This window comes from Phalacrocorax carbo, chromosome 2, assembly GCF_963921805.1.
Source record: "Phalacrocorax carbo chromosome 2, bPhaCar2.1, whole genome shotgun sequence".
In the NCBI taxonomy this organism is placed as follows: domain Eukaryota; kingdom Metazoa; phylum Chordata; class Aves; order Suliformes; family Phalacrocoracidae; genus Phalacrocorax; species Phalacrocorax carbo.
In genome coordinates this window covers 141,562,596-141,580,276 of record NC_087514.1, presented here as the reverse complement: position 1 = coordinate 141,580,276, position 17,681 = coordinate 141,562,596, and the positions used below count along the sequence as shown (strand labels likewise).

Genomic DNA, 17,681 nt, shown 5'->3' with positions numbered 1-17,681 from the left:
ACAGCAAGACTGGAGGAAATTAGCTTAGTTCTCTCGGGCAGCTAAACTTAGACCAGTGCTCTCTTTGGAAGGACCTAATGCCATCTAGGCATCTGTTGCTGCTCCTCTAGGTTTTTTGCTGTAGATATCTACACCTTGAGTAACTGCTGGAATAAATGGGACTTGGAGGAAAGGGGTCATAATCCTTCCATCCTCTCTTCTGGCACAGCCCAGCACAGCTACTCTAGTGCAAAAACTTGCGTGATGTTTATTGGTAATGTGCTGATGCAAATAGCACCAAACTGTCTTGAGTCTATATAAGAGAGATGTCATCTTTGGCTCTCTGCCCACCTTAATGGGAAATTCTAAAAAAAGCTTCCTTTATTGTCCAGTAAATGACATTTCATGTAAGAAAATAATGAGGGAGTTTCTCAGCATCCCTGCCATTGATCATGTTAGGCAAGTCTCCAGCAGATACAACAATTTAAAAAATGGGTGTAATGGTGAAAAGTACCCAAGCACCAACAAAAATCACACTCAGCCTGTCTGGAAAACCTGAATCCCCACTGCTGTTTGTTCTTACTGCCTGACACTGATGAATGTTTCTGATCAGCCACTCCATCAAGGAGTCATTAATCCTACATGCAGTCTGCAGCTACCTGGAGGTAGTTAAGCCAGCCATGTGATTACTCATGGGAGCAATAGAGTACAAAACTGGAAGCCACATTTCAATAGCAGATTCATTTTTATCTCATTTTGGGCATCATCCTTTCCAGATGTGTCCCCTCAGTGATGGCTTGCTGACAATTCAAGTATCAAAAGTGGATATCCAGATGAGAGCCTTTGACAAGGAAGAGGTCATTTTGCTGTGTGCTGCCAGATGTGTCAAAAGGCTGTTAGAGACGACTAGGGGTTAGGTAACTATTGCTGTTATTCAGGATTTGCAGCCAGACCATGCATCTTGAGTCCACATAAGGAACAACTGGCTGCTATTGCAGCTTCCTAACAGCAGCTCAGCCAGTGCAGAAGTCCACAAAGTGCAGCATGTCTCTGAGGCTGGACATCTGAATAGCATGTATGCATATTGTATATTTTCTTAATCCAAATATATTTATTCTGAATCCTAAAACAACATAATCAATAGTTCACAAACAAAAGAGCTGCATGTTTATTTTAGGCTCATTTTAATTTCTGGAATATGGCTTTTAGTTTTCTGCCTAGCGCGCCCTAGTTTAGTTCATACGACAGGTAAACTCATTCATAGGCTACACTCTAATTTTGAATTAAATGATACATATGGTCTGCCATGATGTTCGCAAGAAGATGTGCCAGATCTATTCATCATTGGGTAACTTGAAAATTGTATTCCTGGAGTTGTAAAGGTGGATAAGCTTCTCTGACCTCGTTGTATTGCCAAAAGTACTTTGGAATTAGAGCTATCTGACGAAACATACCTAAGAAACAAATAGCCTTTAAGATAGTTCACATTTTTAGTGCATTTTTCTTGCTGTCTTTCCTCATTTTTAGCATTGCTACAGCCTTTCTAGGCACAAATCCGTATGTTCTCATTAGAGTTGAAGAATTACAGCCTAATCAAAGTTTTACTCTAAAGCTATAAAACATTAAGCAAATTTGTTTTGCAAAATCTAATCTGAAAAAAATAGAAGGTGACACCGGGGAGAATGAAGAAGGAAGAAGGCGATGCTCAAGACCAGGATTTTGGGGTAACACATTGTTTGGAGGCAAGCGAGGAAACACTGGAGCACTGCCCGTACATAGCTACACAGTCATTCCTATGGGGAAAGGATGTTTCAAAAATTGCCTGGCTGGTCTTTGCCGTCTCCATGCCAGGTCCTCCCTACGAGGGAGAATTGGAAGTCTTTCTGTGTTTCCAGGGCATGGAGATTGCACTGTGCCAGAAAGTGATGACAGTGAGGAAGAGGAAGAAACGTGGTAGTAGCCTGCAGATCCTGGGGACAGAAACACGATAGGAAAAAACAGTTGTACATCTCTCCAACTTTTTTTAATTGGACCCATGAAACCATGAACTTCTCTAGCATGGTCTTTACAGCTATCATTTCGTGTTAGGTTCTGGTGTCATTAACTGCTCACGTTTTGCTATTCTTTTTTATTCTCCTGAGAAGCTGTGCTACAGAATTACAATGGCAGGCCTCTAATCTTTTCTACTGTTGTATTTCCCTGTACATTTATGCAGCAAGCCAGCCAGAAGCAAATGTATAGTTATGTTGGCAAGTGGTGGCAGAATTTAATACCCTCTGCCATTCCGAAAGTTAGCAAACCAGTCAGTAGCACCTCATCAGTAGATAACTTGCTTCATTATCACTACATCAGTGTTGTCACAGGGAATTTGCTACTTTCTAATAATATACAGGGATAAACAGGAACATGAATATCTCTTTAGGTGACATACTGAGTGTTAGCATCACAAAGCTTGCCCTGTACCTAATTCATCTGCTCTGGATTCAAAATTAACTTTTTAAAGGACTTTCTAGCTTTTCTAAGATAATGAGGTGTTTTATTTTGCTACAGTTGAATTCTCCTGATGTATTGAAAAAGTGTTTTTCTGCTAACCATCTTTGGACAATGGCTTACTGTAGGAACTGAAATGGTTCTTGACATATTTCAACCAGCTATTTCTTTGTAAAAAAAATATAGTGAAGTGGAGCTAAAACCAGCTGTAGGGATATAAAATATTCATCCAGCTGTAAAAGAATGAAAGACATCTTTGCCTCAAGGGTTTTTATTTCTCAATTACTATGTGAGAAACACTGACCTTAAAAAGGCCAGTGTTAATCCTCAAAGGAGTGAAAGTAATCACACTCCTCCAGGCTCCTCTGTTCTGACAGTGCTACCGGGAACGGCATCTGCCACGGCTCTGGGGCTGAACGCAGTGCACGGCTCTCCAGGGCAGCCCCCAAAGACCCTCATTGCTTCTTATGGGGCATTGTGGTCTTTCCAGGCAATCCACCCCGCTATTATGGGGCAGGAAGGGAAGCAGAGCATTTTTCTCTTTTACTTAGACCTCTGTCTCAAAATTGCAGATGGTGGGGGGAGAGGGTCACGCCTGTACCTCATTTGGTGCCATCTGCTTTGTAATGGTAACACTCCTGATTCATCTGCTCAGAGATATTCAAGTCACACTCTGCATGGAGCTTTCAAAAATGAACACTGCTGCTTGTATATAGACAATAAAAAGTGACTTTGTGTGGTTTCAAAGTTCATAATGCAACATGCTTCATTTCTGCATTAATGAACAATGAAGTGACTATTTTTTCGAGTTCTGTTCATTTGCTGTATTTCACTTGCTTACCTCACCATTGAAGAAGCAGAATATAGTTGCCACAAGTAAGCCCTAAGAGAACGGAAAAGAAAAGAGTTTAGAGATCAGAATATATAATATTTTTGGCACTGTTTGGAAATTCAGACTTGAGAGATGAAACAAAAAAACATTAATCCACTTTCTCTGCATCACAGACACTTCACCTAACCTCCCCTTCATTCACAGTTATGTTATTACACTGATTTTTATCTTTTCAACATGTTTTATCATTTTCTTCTATATTACTAGCATTTATAGACGATCTATTTTGGCTATAAACTTATTTTTGTACAAGAGACCTAGAGAAGTAAAATGAAATGGAACGTAAAGTAGACATCTTGCTTACAGGGGAGTATCACACTGGTACTGACTTTGCTGAAGAGATGGCAGAGGAATTGTGCCCTACATGCTGCCACGCATTTGTCAGAGTGCAGTTATCCAGCTAAAATTGCCAGCCAAGGAGAATCCAGCTGCCCCAGGAAGGCTTTATATTGAACTGTATGTCAGGGTTTGTGAGCTTGTATGTGGGGCATCATGATGGATGGCAGGGATGTGAAAGAGGTATAAATGACCAGAGAAAGGAAAAAAAACCCATCCCACAAAGGTGAGTTAGAAGGTAGGGGCCAGAGAAAAAAAGAGAAAGTACAGATGATAGTTTGGTCCTAAATGGCTTAAAAATAATTTAACTCTTGCCACAGTTGTTCAGATAATATTTCACTACTGCTACTACAGGGCCAAGCAAGGGACATGAGGTGAGAAAGTGTGAAATTAATAAGAGAGAAAAGTCACACACAGAGAGCCTGCCATTCAGAGTCATGTAGTTACACTGGTCTGTGTCCTAAACCTCGCTCGCTCTTATTGAAATAGCATTACATAGCATCAATGGGAGCCAAATGCCTTCATTTTGAGTTAACTAAAGCAGTTTTTATAAACTAAACGTATGGCAGTTTGTGAAATTGAGGGGAAAACTGCAATACAATAGCTTGTGTTCCCAAGGGCTGCTTTGAAGAGTTTTACAGCTGTATCTTTTTTATAAACCTTAATTTAACTGATTACCAGTTAAATTGTATCTAATTCTTTGTAAAATGCTTTAGACTCTCAAGTGTATATTTTGGACCACAAATGTAAGGTCAGCAATAACTGTTTTTACAAAATGCTTATATATTAGAGATGTATGAGCTGGTTTGAAGAGGGGCTGAGCACCTGAATTTTGGCAATTATTTCACACCAATAAATCTACTCTAAGGCAGAATTTGTAATTTGACATGCCTTCAAATATGAACACAGAACAGCATGTGCGAGGAGGAGGAAGGGTAGACATAGTGAGAAAAAGTCAGTTTCTTTTCATGTTTTGGAAAAACAGTGAGTATTCTCAAAAAACTCAAATCTCACTATACAATATACAATGCACAATAGTTTGTCCATAAGCTCTGGTTTGAGAAACACCACAAAGTCAACCAAAATCTTACACATCTAAAGCAGGACTTTGTCAGACCACAGATTCCTAAATAAAACATTTATGCAAGGGGAGCAAATGCATCACTTCCCAGTGCCCTACATTTATTTTCTCCTGCGCTGTGTGCGCTACATTAATTTGTAGTCTTGCAAAACATCTGCTGTTAAACTGCATGGTACATGGTCTCAGCAAGGGTCTCACTATTTTGCGAAAATGTGTTTATATTAACAGCAGTCAGCCATGATGGGAAATGAGATGGATCTTGATCTCCTCTGGGAGCAGAGATGCTCGATGGATGTCCCATGTGAAGCACGGCAGGTACAAAAGACACCAGGAGGAGAGAAAGAACTGGAGAAATTTTCCTAAGTCTGGATGTCAGTGGGAGTGTTTAGGGAGAATTTGGGAACTGCAATTCACCTAAAGGCAGAAATTGAACTTGAACTATTGAAGTGAAGCTATTTTCCAATTCAGTTCCTGTATGGTATTTGAATTCCTCTGCTACATCCTGCAATTGCTCTACTTTTCTTCTGTTGGAGAGTGCAGTTCTGTTGGAGTGTTTCCTCCAGGCAACTTCTAACAGAAAAGCTAAAGGGGAAGCTGTGATGGTGCCTCATATCCCTTCAGTTGCTCTTCTGGTCTGGAGTGAGCTGAGAGCAGATATGGGTCCTTGTCATTTTGAGACCATGGATATTGTACATCTTCTGGCAGAAGAAATTATTTTCTCTGGTTTGTCCCATATACGTCTCACTGCTCTTCTTCCATCAGCAACAGCTTTCTGGGCTCTGCTATATTTCTATTTCTATTTCTATTTCTATTTCTATTTCTATTTCTATTTCTATTTCTATTTCTATTTCTATTTCTATTTCTATTTCTATGATTTCTATGTCTCTATTTCTATTTCTGTTATTTCCATTTCTATTTTTACTTTTTCCGATTTATACATAAAGTTTTGCCATAGTTAAGAGTACTATCGTTATTGTCAACTGTAAAGCTACAGAGATATCTATAGCACATAGCAGCTTTGTCTCTTTGGAGCCAGGGGGGGCTTGGGATGATGACAATTCTACAGTGGATCTATTAAAACATGTGACAGATTAGATGTAGGTTAATTATTTCATGTAAGGCCCAGAGGTTAATTCTCATACCTCTTTGACATACGTCTTCCATATTCTAACTGCTGTTGGGTTTTGCTCAGGGTACAAGTCTTGTTGAGGATGAGATCTCTAGGTCAATTATATCTCTGCCACCGTGTGGAGTTGTTAAACTGACCTGTGATATATTGCCTGCTGACAGCAGGATAATATTGGCTGTGGTATTGAAGGCAGAGATGAAGAATACATTTACAGATTAAGGCCTTTAATAACTGCTTCTGAAATTCTTTATTTCTGGAACTGTGTAAAGACCAGATGATGTGGCTTTTGGCCAAAACATGCCTTAGGGATTGTCCAGAGATAGCAGCTCTCAGATCTTCATGTACTTTATTGACACCATAGTGAGTTTTTCTTTGTGTTTAAGTGCCTATACTAGTCCAAGGACATTCTTTACTTGACAGGTATTTAATCTGTATCTCAGTCTCCTAGAGGACATGTGTGTCTTCAAAGGAAGATCCAGTAATTTTCTCAGGTTAGAAAGAAACAAACAAAAAAACCTATGCAGATACCACAAATCTTCAAGGGTTTCTGATACCTCATTGCTTTTCTTCCAGCTTATGTCTCCACAAAACCAATAAAGCATATTGCTTCTTTCTGTTATTCATGAGCTTGTCCATGGCCTTATTCTCTGCCCTAATTACACACTGTCTTGCTGGTTAGGCTTTAGTGGGGTGATATAACTGTTATTGATGGTAGAAGATAATGGCACATGTAATCGTACAGATGGCCATAATATAAAAAGTCAGTTTCTGGTTCTCATTGTGGGCTTTGGTCCATGTCCATTCACTTCTCACCTCTGGATCTGAATGGACAGGAAACAAAAAAACAACATTGCAGTACTTCCCATTCCCATCTCCTCATTTCAGCAAAGATAAAGAGCTTAGAGGAAAACACTACTGTGTTCCTCATCATTTTCATTCACAGCACATTCATACAGCACCTCTGAGGTAAATGACTATGTTATGAAGTGTTCATTTATGTTAGGATAAAAAAAAAAATCTCAGCAAAGAATGTGTTTGTGAAGTTTCTGCTGTTACTGAGATGGGGAGATTGTCATGAGAGGGCTGAAGACAGCAGCCCACCTGCTGCAAAGTGATGGGGACATCCCACCAGCCAAAGTTCACACTTCGCTTCTCCTGCTCTCTTATGGAAGTTTCATTACTGTCATTTTGTACAGGAAATTTTCATACAAAAACGGCACTTTATAATATCCAGCTTTCAGAAAAGCCATTTTCCCCAACTTTTATTGGCTCAAAATATTAGAACATTTTGAAATGACTAATAATGAAAAAAAAAAGAGTTACGAAACAAAAAACCCCACTTATGTTGTCAAAAGAAGTTCTATGACCTTAACTTTGCACAGAAGGAAAAAATGTTTCTGGTTTGACATCACAAAAAATATTTATTCCCCTTTAAATAGAGAAACAGACGAAATTATTACCTTCTAAAATGCATTGCAATACCTTACTATTTTTAAGAGGCTACTTTTAAATGGGTTAATTTTGTTCTGCATAAAGCTGCATAGAGAGTTAAATTTACAACTTGGAGGCAGGGTGGATATATATGTGATCCAAACCCATACCTGAAAAATACAAAATACAGTTTACACAAATGAGGCCCCTATGAGCTGGATCTCCCTGCCTGGCAGGGCAGGTGCTGCAGTCCTGAGAGTGCTACGTGGAATCTGCTGCGTGACACAGAAATAATCTTACTTGTAGAGAAAGAAAACTTTGATTATTCTCCATTTAATAGAAAAAAACTTTTCATATGCCAGTATAAACCAGGGCCCTTATGCTGAATACCATTTTAATTTCTCATTAGAAGCAGGCTTGCACATTTAGGGCCACAGTCAGCAAGGTATTGAGAAGAAGCTTGTGTATTGCTGTTGATTCGTGGGCTACTTCACTGCACCAAGCAGACCTCCATCCAATCTTCTCTGGCATAGCAACAGTGCCATGTTAGGCAACCTGATTACCTCTACAAACCCAGCTACAAGATGCTGGAGGGAGAATCTGGTGAGAGGGGACTTTGGTGGATGGAGCTTGCAAGCAGGAGTGTGTTAATCACTGGGTTTGTTTGAGAGCTTTCAGGGTGGGGTGGGGTGGGTCTATATGTAGCACTAACTGATGTATCATGGGTTATTGCATTTTTCTACTCTTCCCTTTTTTCTGTGAAGCCCCTGCTATGGACCAATGTCAGCCATCAGAACCTGGGATAACAGGATGTGCTCAGCACCCCGATCTCTTTGCAGCCTCAGACCCCTCAAAAGATGCAGTGGTTCCCGGGGTGGGAGGAGTGGCAGCGGCAGCCCCAGGGCTGGCAGAGGTGCAGGCGGCTCTGACGAGTTGTGAGGCATGAGCCGTATCCCTCCTGCCCTCTCCTGCTACAGACACCTGAGTGCAGTTACAGGGAGGAAACAGGGCTGCTGCTGCTTCACTCCGTCGCGGAAGGCACCCTCTTTGCCCAGGTGTACCACTTCATCTTTGCTGGGCAGCACAATGGGACTTTTCAGGCTCTTAAGTGACAGATGAGTTTTCACGCCAGAGGTGTGCAAGGAGCCAGCACATCCTGTACTGTAATGTTTTACACCCTGAGAAGACTGCGTCTTTCATGTGCTTTCAGCATCATCTAACAGCATTTCGAAAGTCAGGTCATCTATGAAACTCTGCAACCCACTGACTTCTGGAGTGCAGATGTGGTGCCTACTTTAGGAGCTCTGTTTAATAAGCTAACTGCGTGTTCAGCAATGCACCTACAGCATTCCGTTCTGTGCATAAGTTATTCCACCTAAGGGCTGAAATATATTTCTTTTCCCTGGTGCAATCTTTATTTCAGCACAGTCTGGAGACTGAAGAGCTGGTATTGGTGATGGTGAGGGGAGATACTAATCTCTACTTTTACGGGAGCCATGGGAAGCTGGCTGGCTGAGCAGGAAAAGTACGTGCATTTTAGTTGCAGCACAAAAGACAGTCTTCAATTAATATTTTTACCATTTATACACCTATTCTACAGATCTGTTAAGAAGAATCTGGTCTATGTGGTGAAACAGACATAAGCTGATACAGGAGAGGTAGCCATACAGTGTTTGTGAATTGGTCATATAGTCATATTAGAAAAACCATTTCTGCTTCAAATGGTGAGCATTGACGACAATAGTGCAAAAAGAGCAGGACAATTCAAAACCAGACTGGCTTCTGTAATTCAAAAGTGACTTCAGCAGAGGAAACCTAACACATAACATCTCAACATGTTATTTTTCAACTGGCCATTCTCTGAAAGAAAAACCATTACACAGTTTCTTGTGGGAACAAATTCTTTCTCATTCATCATCTTCAATCTCTGATTTTTACAATAGACTGCAGTGCTTGTTTGCACCATTTCTGTGTACATGGACGACATAACTAATACATCAAACCATCGTGCTCACTTAAAGCAGTGATGTGCTGCTGAAAAACTGTCTCTCTTTCTGTTCTAGAAAGGGCATAAAAATTAATCATTTAATCAGTGCAGAAATGGAGAATGTATTATATTTTCCACCAAAAAAATCATAATTGCACCCATGATGCCTGCTTGTCTATGATTGACATGCTACAGAATGCAAAAACTAATCGACTGCTGCTAGTTTATGGAGAGGCAGGCTGAGCTGCAGTTTACGACAGTGCAATAGCTAGCAGGGAAATATAACCATTACACAAGGTAATACAATATCTGCTAATTACATAATCAGTCCTAGAAGAAAATGAGCAGCAGGGGAGTGATTATATAGCTGGCGAACTTAAATATGCATAAAAAAAATGTTTGGGAAAGGATTAAGAAAGTTTATTTTAGAATACGATTAAAAATCCACTCTAAGTAGAAAAAAGTGTCACAGTCAGCTGCAGTTAGCAGGACAACTGCATAGCTCTCCCAAAAGGCTAAATTTTACATGCTGGTGGGAAGCACACTTAGATTATATTGTAGAGGTGTCAGAAGCTCTTCTGTGAGGTCTGCATTGCTGTCCTGGCCTGGTACCAGCCCTGGGTGGGCTGTCACCCCTCAGCATGCCTGGTGGCCTCTCTGGGCACAGCAGCCGTGGGGCACGGGCAGACTCCACCATGTGCCCATGCTGGTGTCCCCAGCACTGTCCCTGCTGCTGAAACAGAACAAAATGTATTGGCAGGGCGTGATTGGGGTCAACAAGCCATGGAGAGACACCCATTCCTCGTCACTGGGACAGGGCAGAAGAAATCCATCGGAGACGAAAATTTGTGTCCTTGGATCCCTCCCTCACCTAATCCCATCCATCAGTACAACAGTGTCACAATACTTTGGTTTTGTTTCTGATTCTGGTTTGGTGACTTTCTTTTGCATAAAGATCGTAAATAGGGTTGTTAATTAAGTTAATTAACATCCTTTTTGTAATTCTCCAACAACCTTACAGGATTTGAAAGGCGTTTTAAGAATAAAATTATTATTGTAACACTCCATCTTATCCTAACTTGCTAAAACTGTAAGCAACCTGTCACCAGAAAACTTATTTGAAGATATTCCTCTATAGCCCTTGAGACCAAAGAAGTGACAATACAGGTAACAATAGAAGAAACAGAATCTCATTCATTTTAAGCAGGACTGTAATGTAAGTTGGCATACACTGCAAAAAACAGACCTATACCTTCAGTTATTCTATTTATGCAGTAGCATTCACACTCACAGTTTTGAAGGGATAAGGGCGAGAAGCAGAAAATTAAATCTAAGATGATAGAGTGCAGGTAGCATTATTTATCACTTCATTTAAGGAAAAAACACCACTGATTTTTTTTTAATGTTGTTTTCTCACTACATAAATAAAATAATTTCTGCATTTACCTTCTGTATGAAAGGAAACAAGAAGTGGGTCGCTGTACAGACCCATGTTGACCACTATTCACAAATGCATTAGAAACCTGCCTTTCCTAGTCAATATAGGACTGGATAAACCAGATAACCGAGCATCTAAAGTCATTTAGGTTTGCTTTCTTTTTAAAAGAAAATAAACCAGACTTACTGAATGATGCTATATTTTCAAAGCATTTATGAAATCAAAATGTGTCTTATATTTTAATTTAAACTGCCTAATAATGGAATTTTAACTCCTAAATGAAGCTTCATTGTCTCAGTCTTTTATTCTGTGTGTTGGCATTCTCTCTGTACAACAGTTTGCATACACAGATAATTTTAATATTAAACTCACAGCAGCAGTTTCAGTCAATCTGAGCACTTCAACAGAAACTGTGTTGGAACATAAAAGCCCTCTGTCATCTCAGTTTTCTCTCCTTAGTTTAGCAATAGTGCCATCTGATAATTTTTGCTACATTTTTTATTGTTTTGCTGTCTTGTGGTTGTTCCTTATGCAGCGGTGCTACTCGTGCAAAGACATGTAATCCAATAATGTGAAAGTGGTTGGAAAAGAACTGCAAAACTGTGGTCATGCTCAGTTTCAGGGCAAAACAACTGACGACAGCATCTTTGGCTAAATTAACTTAACAGCAAGATCCTCACCTGCTTGATACTGTATAACATACCTGGTAATGCATTAATATATGCATGATGTAATCATATATTTCTCCAGCAAGTCGGTTTTCTGGTCTCCAGGGAATAATAACAAACTGAATTCCTAGTAAGGGCACCAGGATTAAAGTGGCTCTGACAGCTTTCATATACATGTTGGACTCAGCACGGTGGGTATCTCTTAGCTTTGTCACCAAAACTCGGACAATGTTAAGCAAAAAGAAAAAATTGACCTGCAAAAGAAGAGCCATTATATGTGAAAGCATTCGAATTAAACAGACACCCAAAATAAAAATACAGAGTACATATATGGCAGTAAAATGCAACTTTCTAGCTTTATCACATCTCATAATGGGCAACTCCTTAAGAGTCAGGCCTTGGAAAATACCCTGAATGTCTTCAGAAATGAGATGTTAAGCTACTCTACATGCTTCCCCTAACAAGCCTGCATGGATGTTTCAGGTAGGCAGGGATCAGTTCTAGGAAGCACTGGCTGTTTTGACACTGATGTGGGAAAATTTAGGATTTTCAGGGAACAATTAATCTAATTTTTATGTCTAAAGTTTAAACATGATGGACAAATTGTGCCCTAGAAGCATCTCTTTTCTATTCTGAGTTTGAAAGTCACCTAGATATTTTGCTTCAGTCCACACTGAAGAAGCCTGCAGCCAGGTGAGACAAACCCCAGCGTGCTCCTGTGTGTGTGGGACCTATGGGGGCACATAATTGCTCTGAGGAATGTGCTCCAGCTTACATGGCCAATACTTCAGGCTTGCGTATGAGCAAGGGGCAGGCCTGCTCTTGAGAAAAACTAGGCTACCCCTTGCCTCCACCAGACTGCATGGACCCTGTGGCACACCACCCACAGGTAAAAGTTAATACTCGCTGGCACAGGGCAGAGATGCCAGGCACTTCAGAAAGTTTTGCCCCTGACCCTTATGGTCAGCAATGCCAAGTAGCTCAGCATCTCATCTCCTCAGATGTGGCCTCAGATTTCTGAAAATCTGATTCCAGCTGTGGGTTCTCAGCATACGGAAACCTGCTCTTGACCCTGGCTTCACAGAGGGCTCCGCGTGGGATGTGCTGAGAGCCTGCAGAGGGACAGGGAGGGCAGACCTAGGCTGATAATGAGCCCAGTGGGTACCCTGTGGACATCCTAGGTGTCACAGACATCCTTTCTCTCCAGTGTACCCACATCACTCTTTTCCACTCTGTTACAGTAATACCCGGCACCTATGCTTTGGAACGTCAATAGACTTTTTTAATCTTTTTTTTTTTTTTTGTAAGTTGCATTAATTACATAGCTATTTTAATAGCCCAAATTCCATAGATATATGAGAAATTTAGTTGAATCTTTCAGAACAATAAAACATGTATCAGTAAGCTTTATTAAATCATTTCATCACTTCTTAATTACTGAGAAACCTTTCAACTGTTTTACATTTGTGCTCTGCTGGAAATAAGGAATAATAAATGACTTCTGAGGTCCCATTCAGCATTAAATCTAAACTTTATTCTCCATCCTACTCTGACTTCACTCACTTTGCTTAACCTTCACTTTTAGAATATCTGGAAGTAACTATGAAAGGTGGAAAAAAGACTTTACAAAGGTAAAAGTCCACAGCTCTTCCGATTCAGTCTGTTACTATGGTATTTTTGTAGCAAATCATGCAGGAGATGCATTGACATCTCCACAAGAAAATTAAGACTGGAAATGGCATAAGCACAAGCCAGAAATCACAATGCTTTATTTTGAAAACAGTTAAAGGTTGCTCTTTTTCCATAAAAAACAGTCCTTCCTTTTTTTTTTTTTTTTTTTGTAGCAAAGATATATAGACTTGGAGCATGGTGGTAAAAATAAAGGTTGAATGGCCTCTCCTAGAAGTTAGTTGGCATTACAACAGCAGAAGCAATCAAGATTGAACCAGTAAACCCACAGTAGATGCATTTCTATGGGAACAGCAGACTATCTGTACGGCAGGGAGGAATGGGCTTCTTCACATTGCTGATGTGCAAGACTGCTTCTCAAGAAAGGATAGAAACATTTTCAGGTTTTTCAGCTATTAGACAAAAAGCTGTTTCTTTATTCAAAGGTGTTCCCAGTATTCACTGCCCTACTGTTTGATCTCTGAGGTAATTACTGCAGGTATGTCCATGAAGAAGTATATAAGCAAGAGTCAGCTCAAAAGCTAAAAATGCATTTGGGTGACATACTTGAGGTAAACTTGGGGCTTGGGTCAAATAAAACCCTTTCTGCACCTTTCAGGAGGGTCAGGGTTACTGTGCCAACAGGCACCACTGGCATACAAGATGTTATATGTATACACATTGCCAAGCTGCACTTTGAATCTTGTACTCCAGCAGCCCAGTCCAGTCCCTTCCCTGGACTAGCTTACCTATCTTGGACCATACAAGTTCAGTGCTCAGTAAAACTCGTGCTCAGCCCACCCCAGCTAAGGCATAAGCTAAACACCTCTTTGCTGTCACATAAATGCAGTATATTTGTCACAACTAAGTTACACTGGGAAAGAGTGACCACCCTGATTTTCAAAAACACTTAGTGATTCTGTTTTCCTCAAAATCTGATTCTTTACTTGGAGGCCTCTTTACAGGACTTATTTTTGAAAAGTACTGAGCACCTGCCCTTGTAACACTGAGTAGAGAGAACCTCTAGCTACTTCTGAGTTTTGACCAAAATACCATAGTACAGAAACTTCTGTACATGTTAGCAGCATTTCTGAAATAATTATTAAACTGTTGAGCAAATAACATTCTTACCAATAAAGCTGCCATTACAGGTCCATGAACAATATAAAGCAAGTGCGTGTCAACACTCATCCAGCAGCTGAAGGGGAAATACACCATTAAAATTTATTATTAAGGCAAATAAAATGTGTTACACAGTTAAAAAATGCTAAGTTCCTTCAAAAAGAGACATGCTACTCACTTGTCATTGAAGTACCTGGCTCTTGCAACAGCATGAATAGATGCTGGCACTAAAGGGAACCCTGAAAAGATTGAAGTTATAGGTCAGTCTTGGTATTTTTTTTAACTTGGATTTCATAATGTGTCACACACAGTAATAAGTCTTGTCCACAAAACACATGTATGTGAAATCACAGCTTTCAGGAAAGAAGTGCAATTCCATTGCACTCAGGGCCCTAGCATTACCTCAATGATGAGATGCAAAAGGGAATAAAGTCCAAGGCAGGCCAAGAGGAGAAGCAAAGCTGACAGGCCATGCTCTCCTGGGGCATCGCAAAGCTGCTGCCAGGCTCCCCTCTGCTGCTGCGGCTTGTGCAGGGAAGGGTGTGAACAGGCAGCGTGGGATGCAGGGATCATTCGGTTCTCAGCAGAGTATTCCCTCAGGAAATGAGGGACACTTGTTAAAACCACGTAAATCACTGCTGAGCAAGAAAGACACATTAACTCACATGCCAGATTATGGAGCAATAAACAACAAAGTGGGGAGTTGCAATTTTGGAGCCTATGGCAGGAGAAAATATTTGGAGCCAGGAGGGTTTTTCTTGGGATGGTGATTTGTGATATCTTCTGCAAGTTCCCAGCCTCTCTGCAGCCAAGCCCACCTTAGGCAGCTTTATCTCAGCAGGGAATGGAGCTGTGGATGCCATAAATTTACATCTCCTGACTCTTCTGTGAAGCCTCAGGGTAGACACCTCCAAATTTGTGAGCAAATTTGCACCGGGCCAAAGGCTTGGGAACATGTCATGCTTAACAAACTGGAAGCCTCTAATTCTTATTTCCAGCCTGACATTAAGAGTGACAGTTTGGTCCGTTCACATCCATCTTTCTTCAGCTTGCTTGTATGTTGTGTCCCTCTCCAATAGGTTAGAAACCTGGAACTGGGGAGTCTGTACTATAAAACTGACCCCAGTTTGTACAGCCTTGCACATAGAGACAGCTGGCCAGTGGGAAAATGATCTACTACCTTGTCTGTTCTGTGCAGAGAGCTTTGGGGACACCTTTGGTGTTACTACTCCCTGTTACCTATAAACCATGGACATTTCTTCTGAGCTTTAGGTATTCTATAATTATAGATAAGAATGTGTGAAAAAGTCCTGCTGATACTGTGAGTAGTCACAGTAGGAAGAATGTGGGTCCTTGTTACTTTGGCTGTTAGTGATTTCATAAACAGTTTTAGAAGAGACAGAGAATCCTTAGACAAATTCTGGGGAAGTCTTACCTCAGAGCACAGGCCAGTCAATGCTGGAGTGAGAATAAGGTCAAAAAAGCATGTAAATAGGACACACTGATGTCTCCAGGTATCTTTAAGCAACAGGTACTTACTCTGTTGCCAAAAAATATTCTTACTGTAGTTTACCTTGGGAGGACAATGCAGCTGTGGGAGAATAAATTGGATTGCCTTCTCCTTTGTATATTGTAGAAAATGAGTACTTGGCCTCTGGATGCAGAATGCCTTTTTTTGGGGGTGACGAAGCATGGTAGAACAACAAAAGCTCAGAATAGAAAGAGAGGAGCTTCTGACCTCAGGGTGAGCTTATGGCATTGACAGCTGGAGAAAATCCTTTTGATTTGGAAATGGAGCAAGTCTGGGCCAGTTTTGCTGGCAGACTGAAATGCAATTTTTAAGGGGCCTTTCTGTAAAAGCAAAAATTATTCATCTGAAAGCTCTGGCCTGGAGTATCAGGAGTAGAGCACTCCACATGATGCCAAGGGACCTTGTTTCTTCTGCTAAATGCATTAGCCTAGAATATTTGGCTCAACAAACACACAAGCAAATCTGAAGAACGCAACGGAAAGTTTTCATTAGTCAGTTACAGGGCAAAAAGCTCATGACTCTCTACGGCTCAAATTTCCAGCTGCAGGCTGGATGGGCTCTTCTAGGGCTAGATGTTGCTCTTCTCTTGTAAAGGGCCAAAAGGCAGAGAGTTAATGAGAAGTGGAGCACCAAGGTCTGTTGGGTCTTGGTGGCACAACATGTATCAGTCCAGGCGTCCCACCAACAAGTAGTGAGCAGTGAGTAATGTAGAAAAGGTCTTACCCCAGCCATCCCAGGAAAAAGTGTGACATACCCCTTCAGGTCATGCCAGGTCCTTTATGGCACAAACTGGCAATTATGCTTAATTGTATTTCCAGTTGAATTTGGAAGGCGCACTGTTTCAGCACTGTCCAAATAAATGATTCCTTTTCACTTTTATGTGGATGAAGCTGCCTGAAGCAGCCAGAGTGGACTATAGCTGGATGTACACACTTGGTGCTGTTTCCTTGCCCTGCATAAGGGTGATTTCCAGACCCAGTGAAACCGTAACAAATGAGAAATTACATCCCCAGCAGCAGTTCCCAGAGAATGGGTCACCTGAAGGCATCAGACTTGAAATAATTCTGTCCATGTCAGATTCCATTCAATCATTTCAAACCTTTTGTAAAAGTGTTTTATATTTGCTCAGATTTTTAATTTTTTTATAAAGCTATTTTACAAATATCATTAGTGATTTTTCCAAATAAAATAATCTAGATCTTCTTGCATAAGGATTAGTTATAAGAATGAATAATGAGTAACTTCATTTTGTGTTGTACATTTACCTTGATCTTTTGAACTGTAATTCAGAGCACAACCTGCTCTCGTTGCTCTGCATTGCCCTTTGGAGAAATGTATCTCTCTCCATTGATTGACATAGCCAGATGTTTAAAGTTAGACTGTGTGACTACTGCTTCTGGAATCAGTGGAATTACACAGTTATATGCAAACTTAAGCGGTGGACAGATAGTCCTAATTAGATCATTTTGCTATGAATGATTTCTACCTTAGAAGGTGCTAAGATTTACTTGTTTTGTGAAAGTATTAATCAAGTTTCATTAAAAAGGCCACAGACTTCATAGCCAAGAGTTGTGTCCATTTTTAATAACATTTTGCTTCTCAAGATAGCATCACCCTACTACCACAACCACCACCCTATTTATTTTTTGGGCAGTGCTGCAGATACTGATGAGTATCTTGTCTGATAACTTACTGAATTAACCACCATGTTGCTAGTGCTGTTTTCAGCAATATTACAGCTAGGTCAAAAGCTTTCACTGCAGGCTAGCTGTCACAGTTGCATTAAATTGCACTGCCTAAATTGAACGTCACCTGAAAAAAAAAGTTTACGACCATTTTCGTCTTGCATAGTTGGATATGGAATGACACTATTTTGGGAAGGCTTATGTACCTCAAGACATGAAAATGGAAAAAGCCTTATGTGGAAGG

The 17,681-nt window shown here is 40.5% G+C and overlaps 1 protein-coding gene across 2 annotated transcripts in view; it reads right to left on the bottom strand.

Annotated features, from left to right (window-relative positions):
* The window catches only part of CALCR (calcitonin receptor), a 182,388-nt gene that overhangs the window by 9,479 nt on the left and 155,228 nt on the right, over positions 1 to 17,681 (bottom strand). For both annotated transcript variants that reach the window (XM_064444612.1, XM_064444613.1), the window contains exons 9-12: positions 14,400 to 14,460; positions 14,231 to 14,297; positions 11,467 to 11,685; positions 3,311 to 3,352 (exon numbers count right to left, since the gene is read on the bottom strand). In XM_064444612.1, coding sequence (XP_064300682.1) covers positions 3,311 to 3,352; positions 11,467 to 11,685; positions 14,231 to 14,297; positions 14,400 to 14,460 — 389 coding nt within the window. The remainder of the gene's footprint in view (positions 1 to 3,310; positions 3,353 to 11,466; positions 11,686 to 14,230; positions 14,298 to 14,399; positions 14,461 to 17,681) is intronic.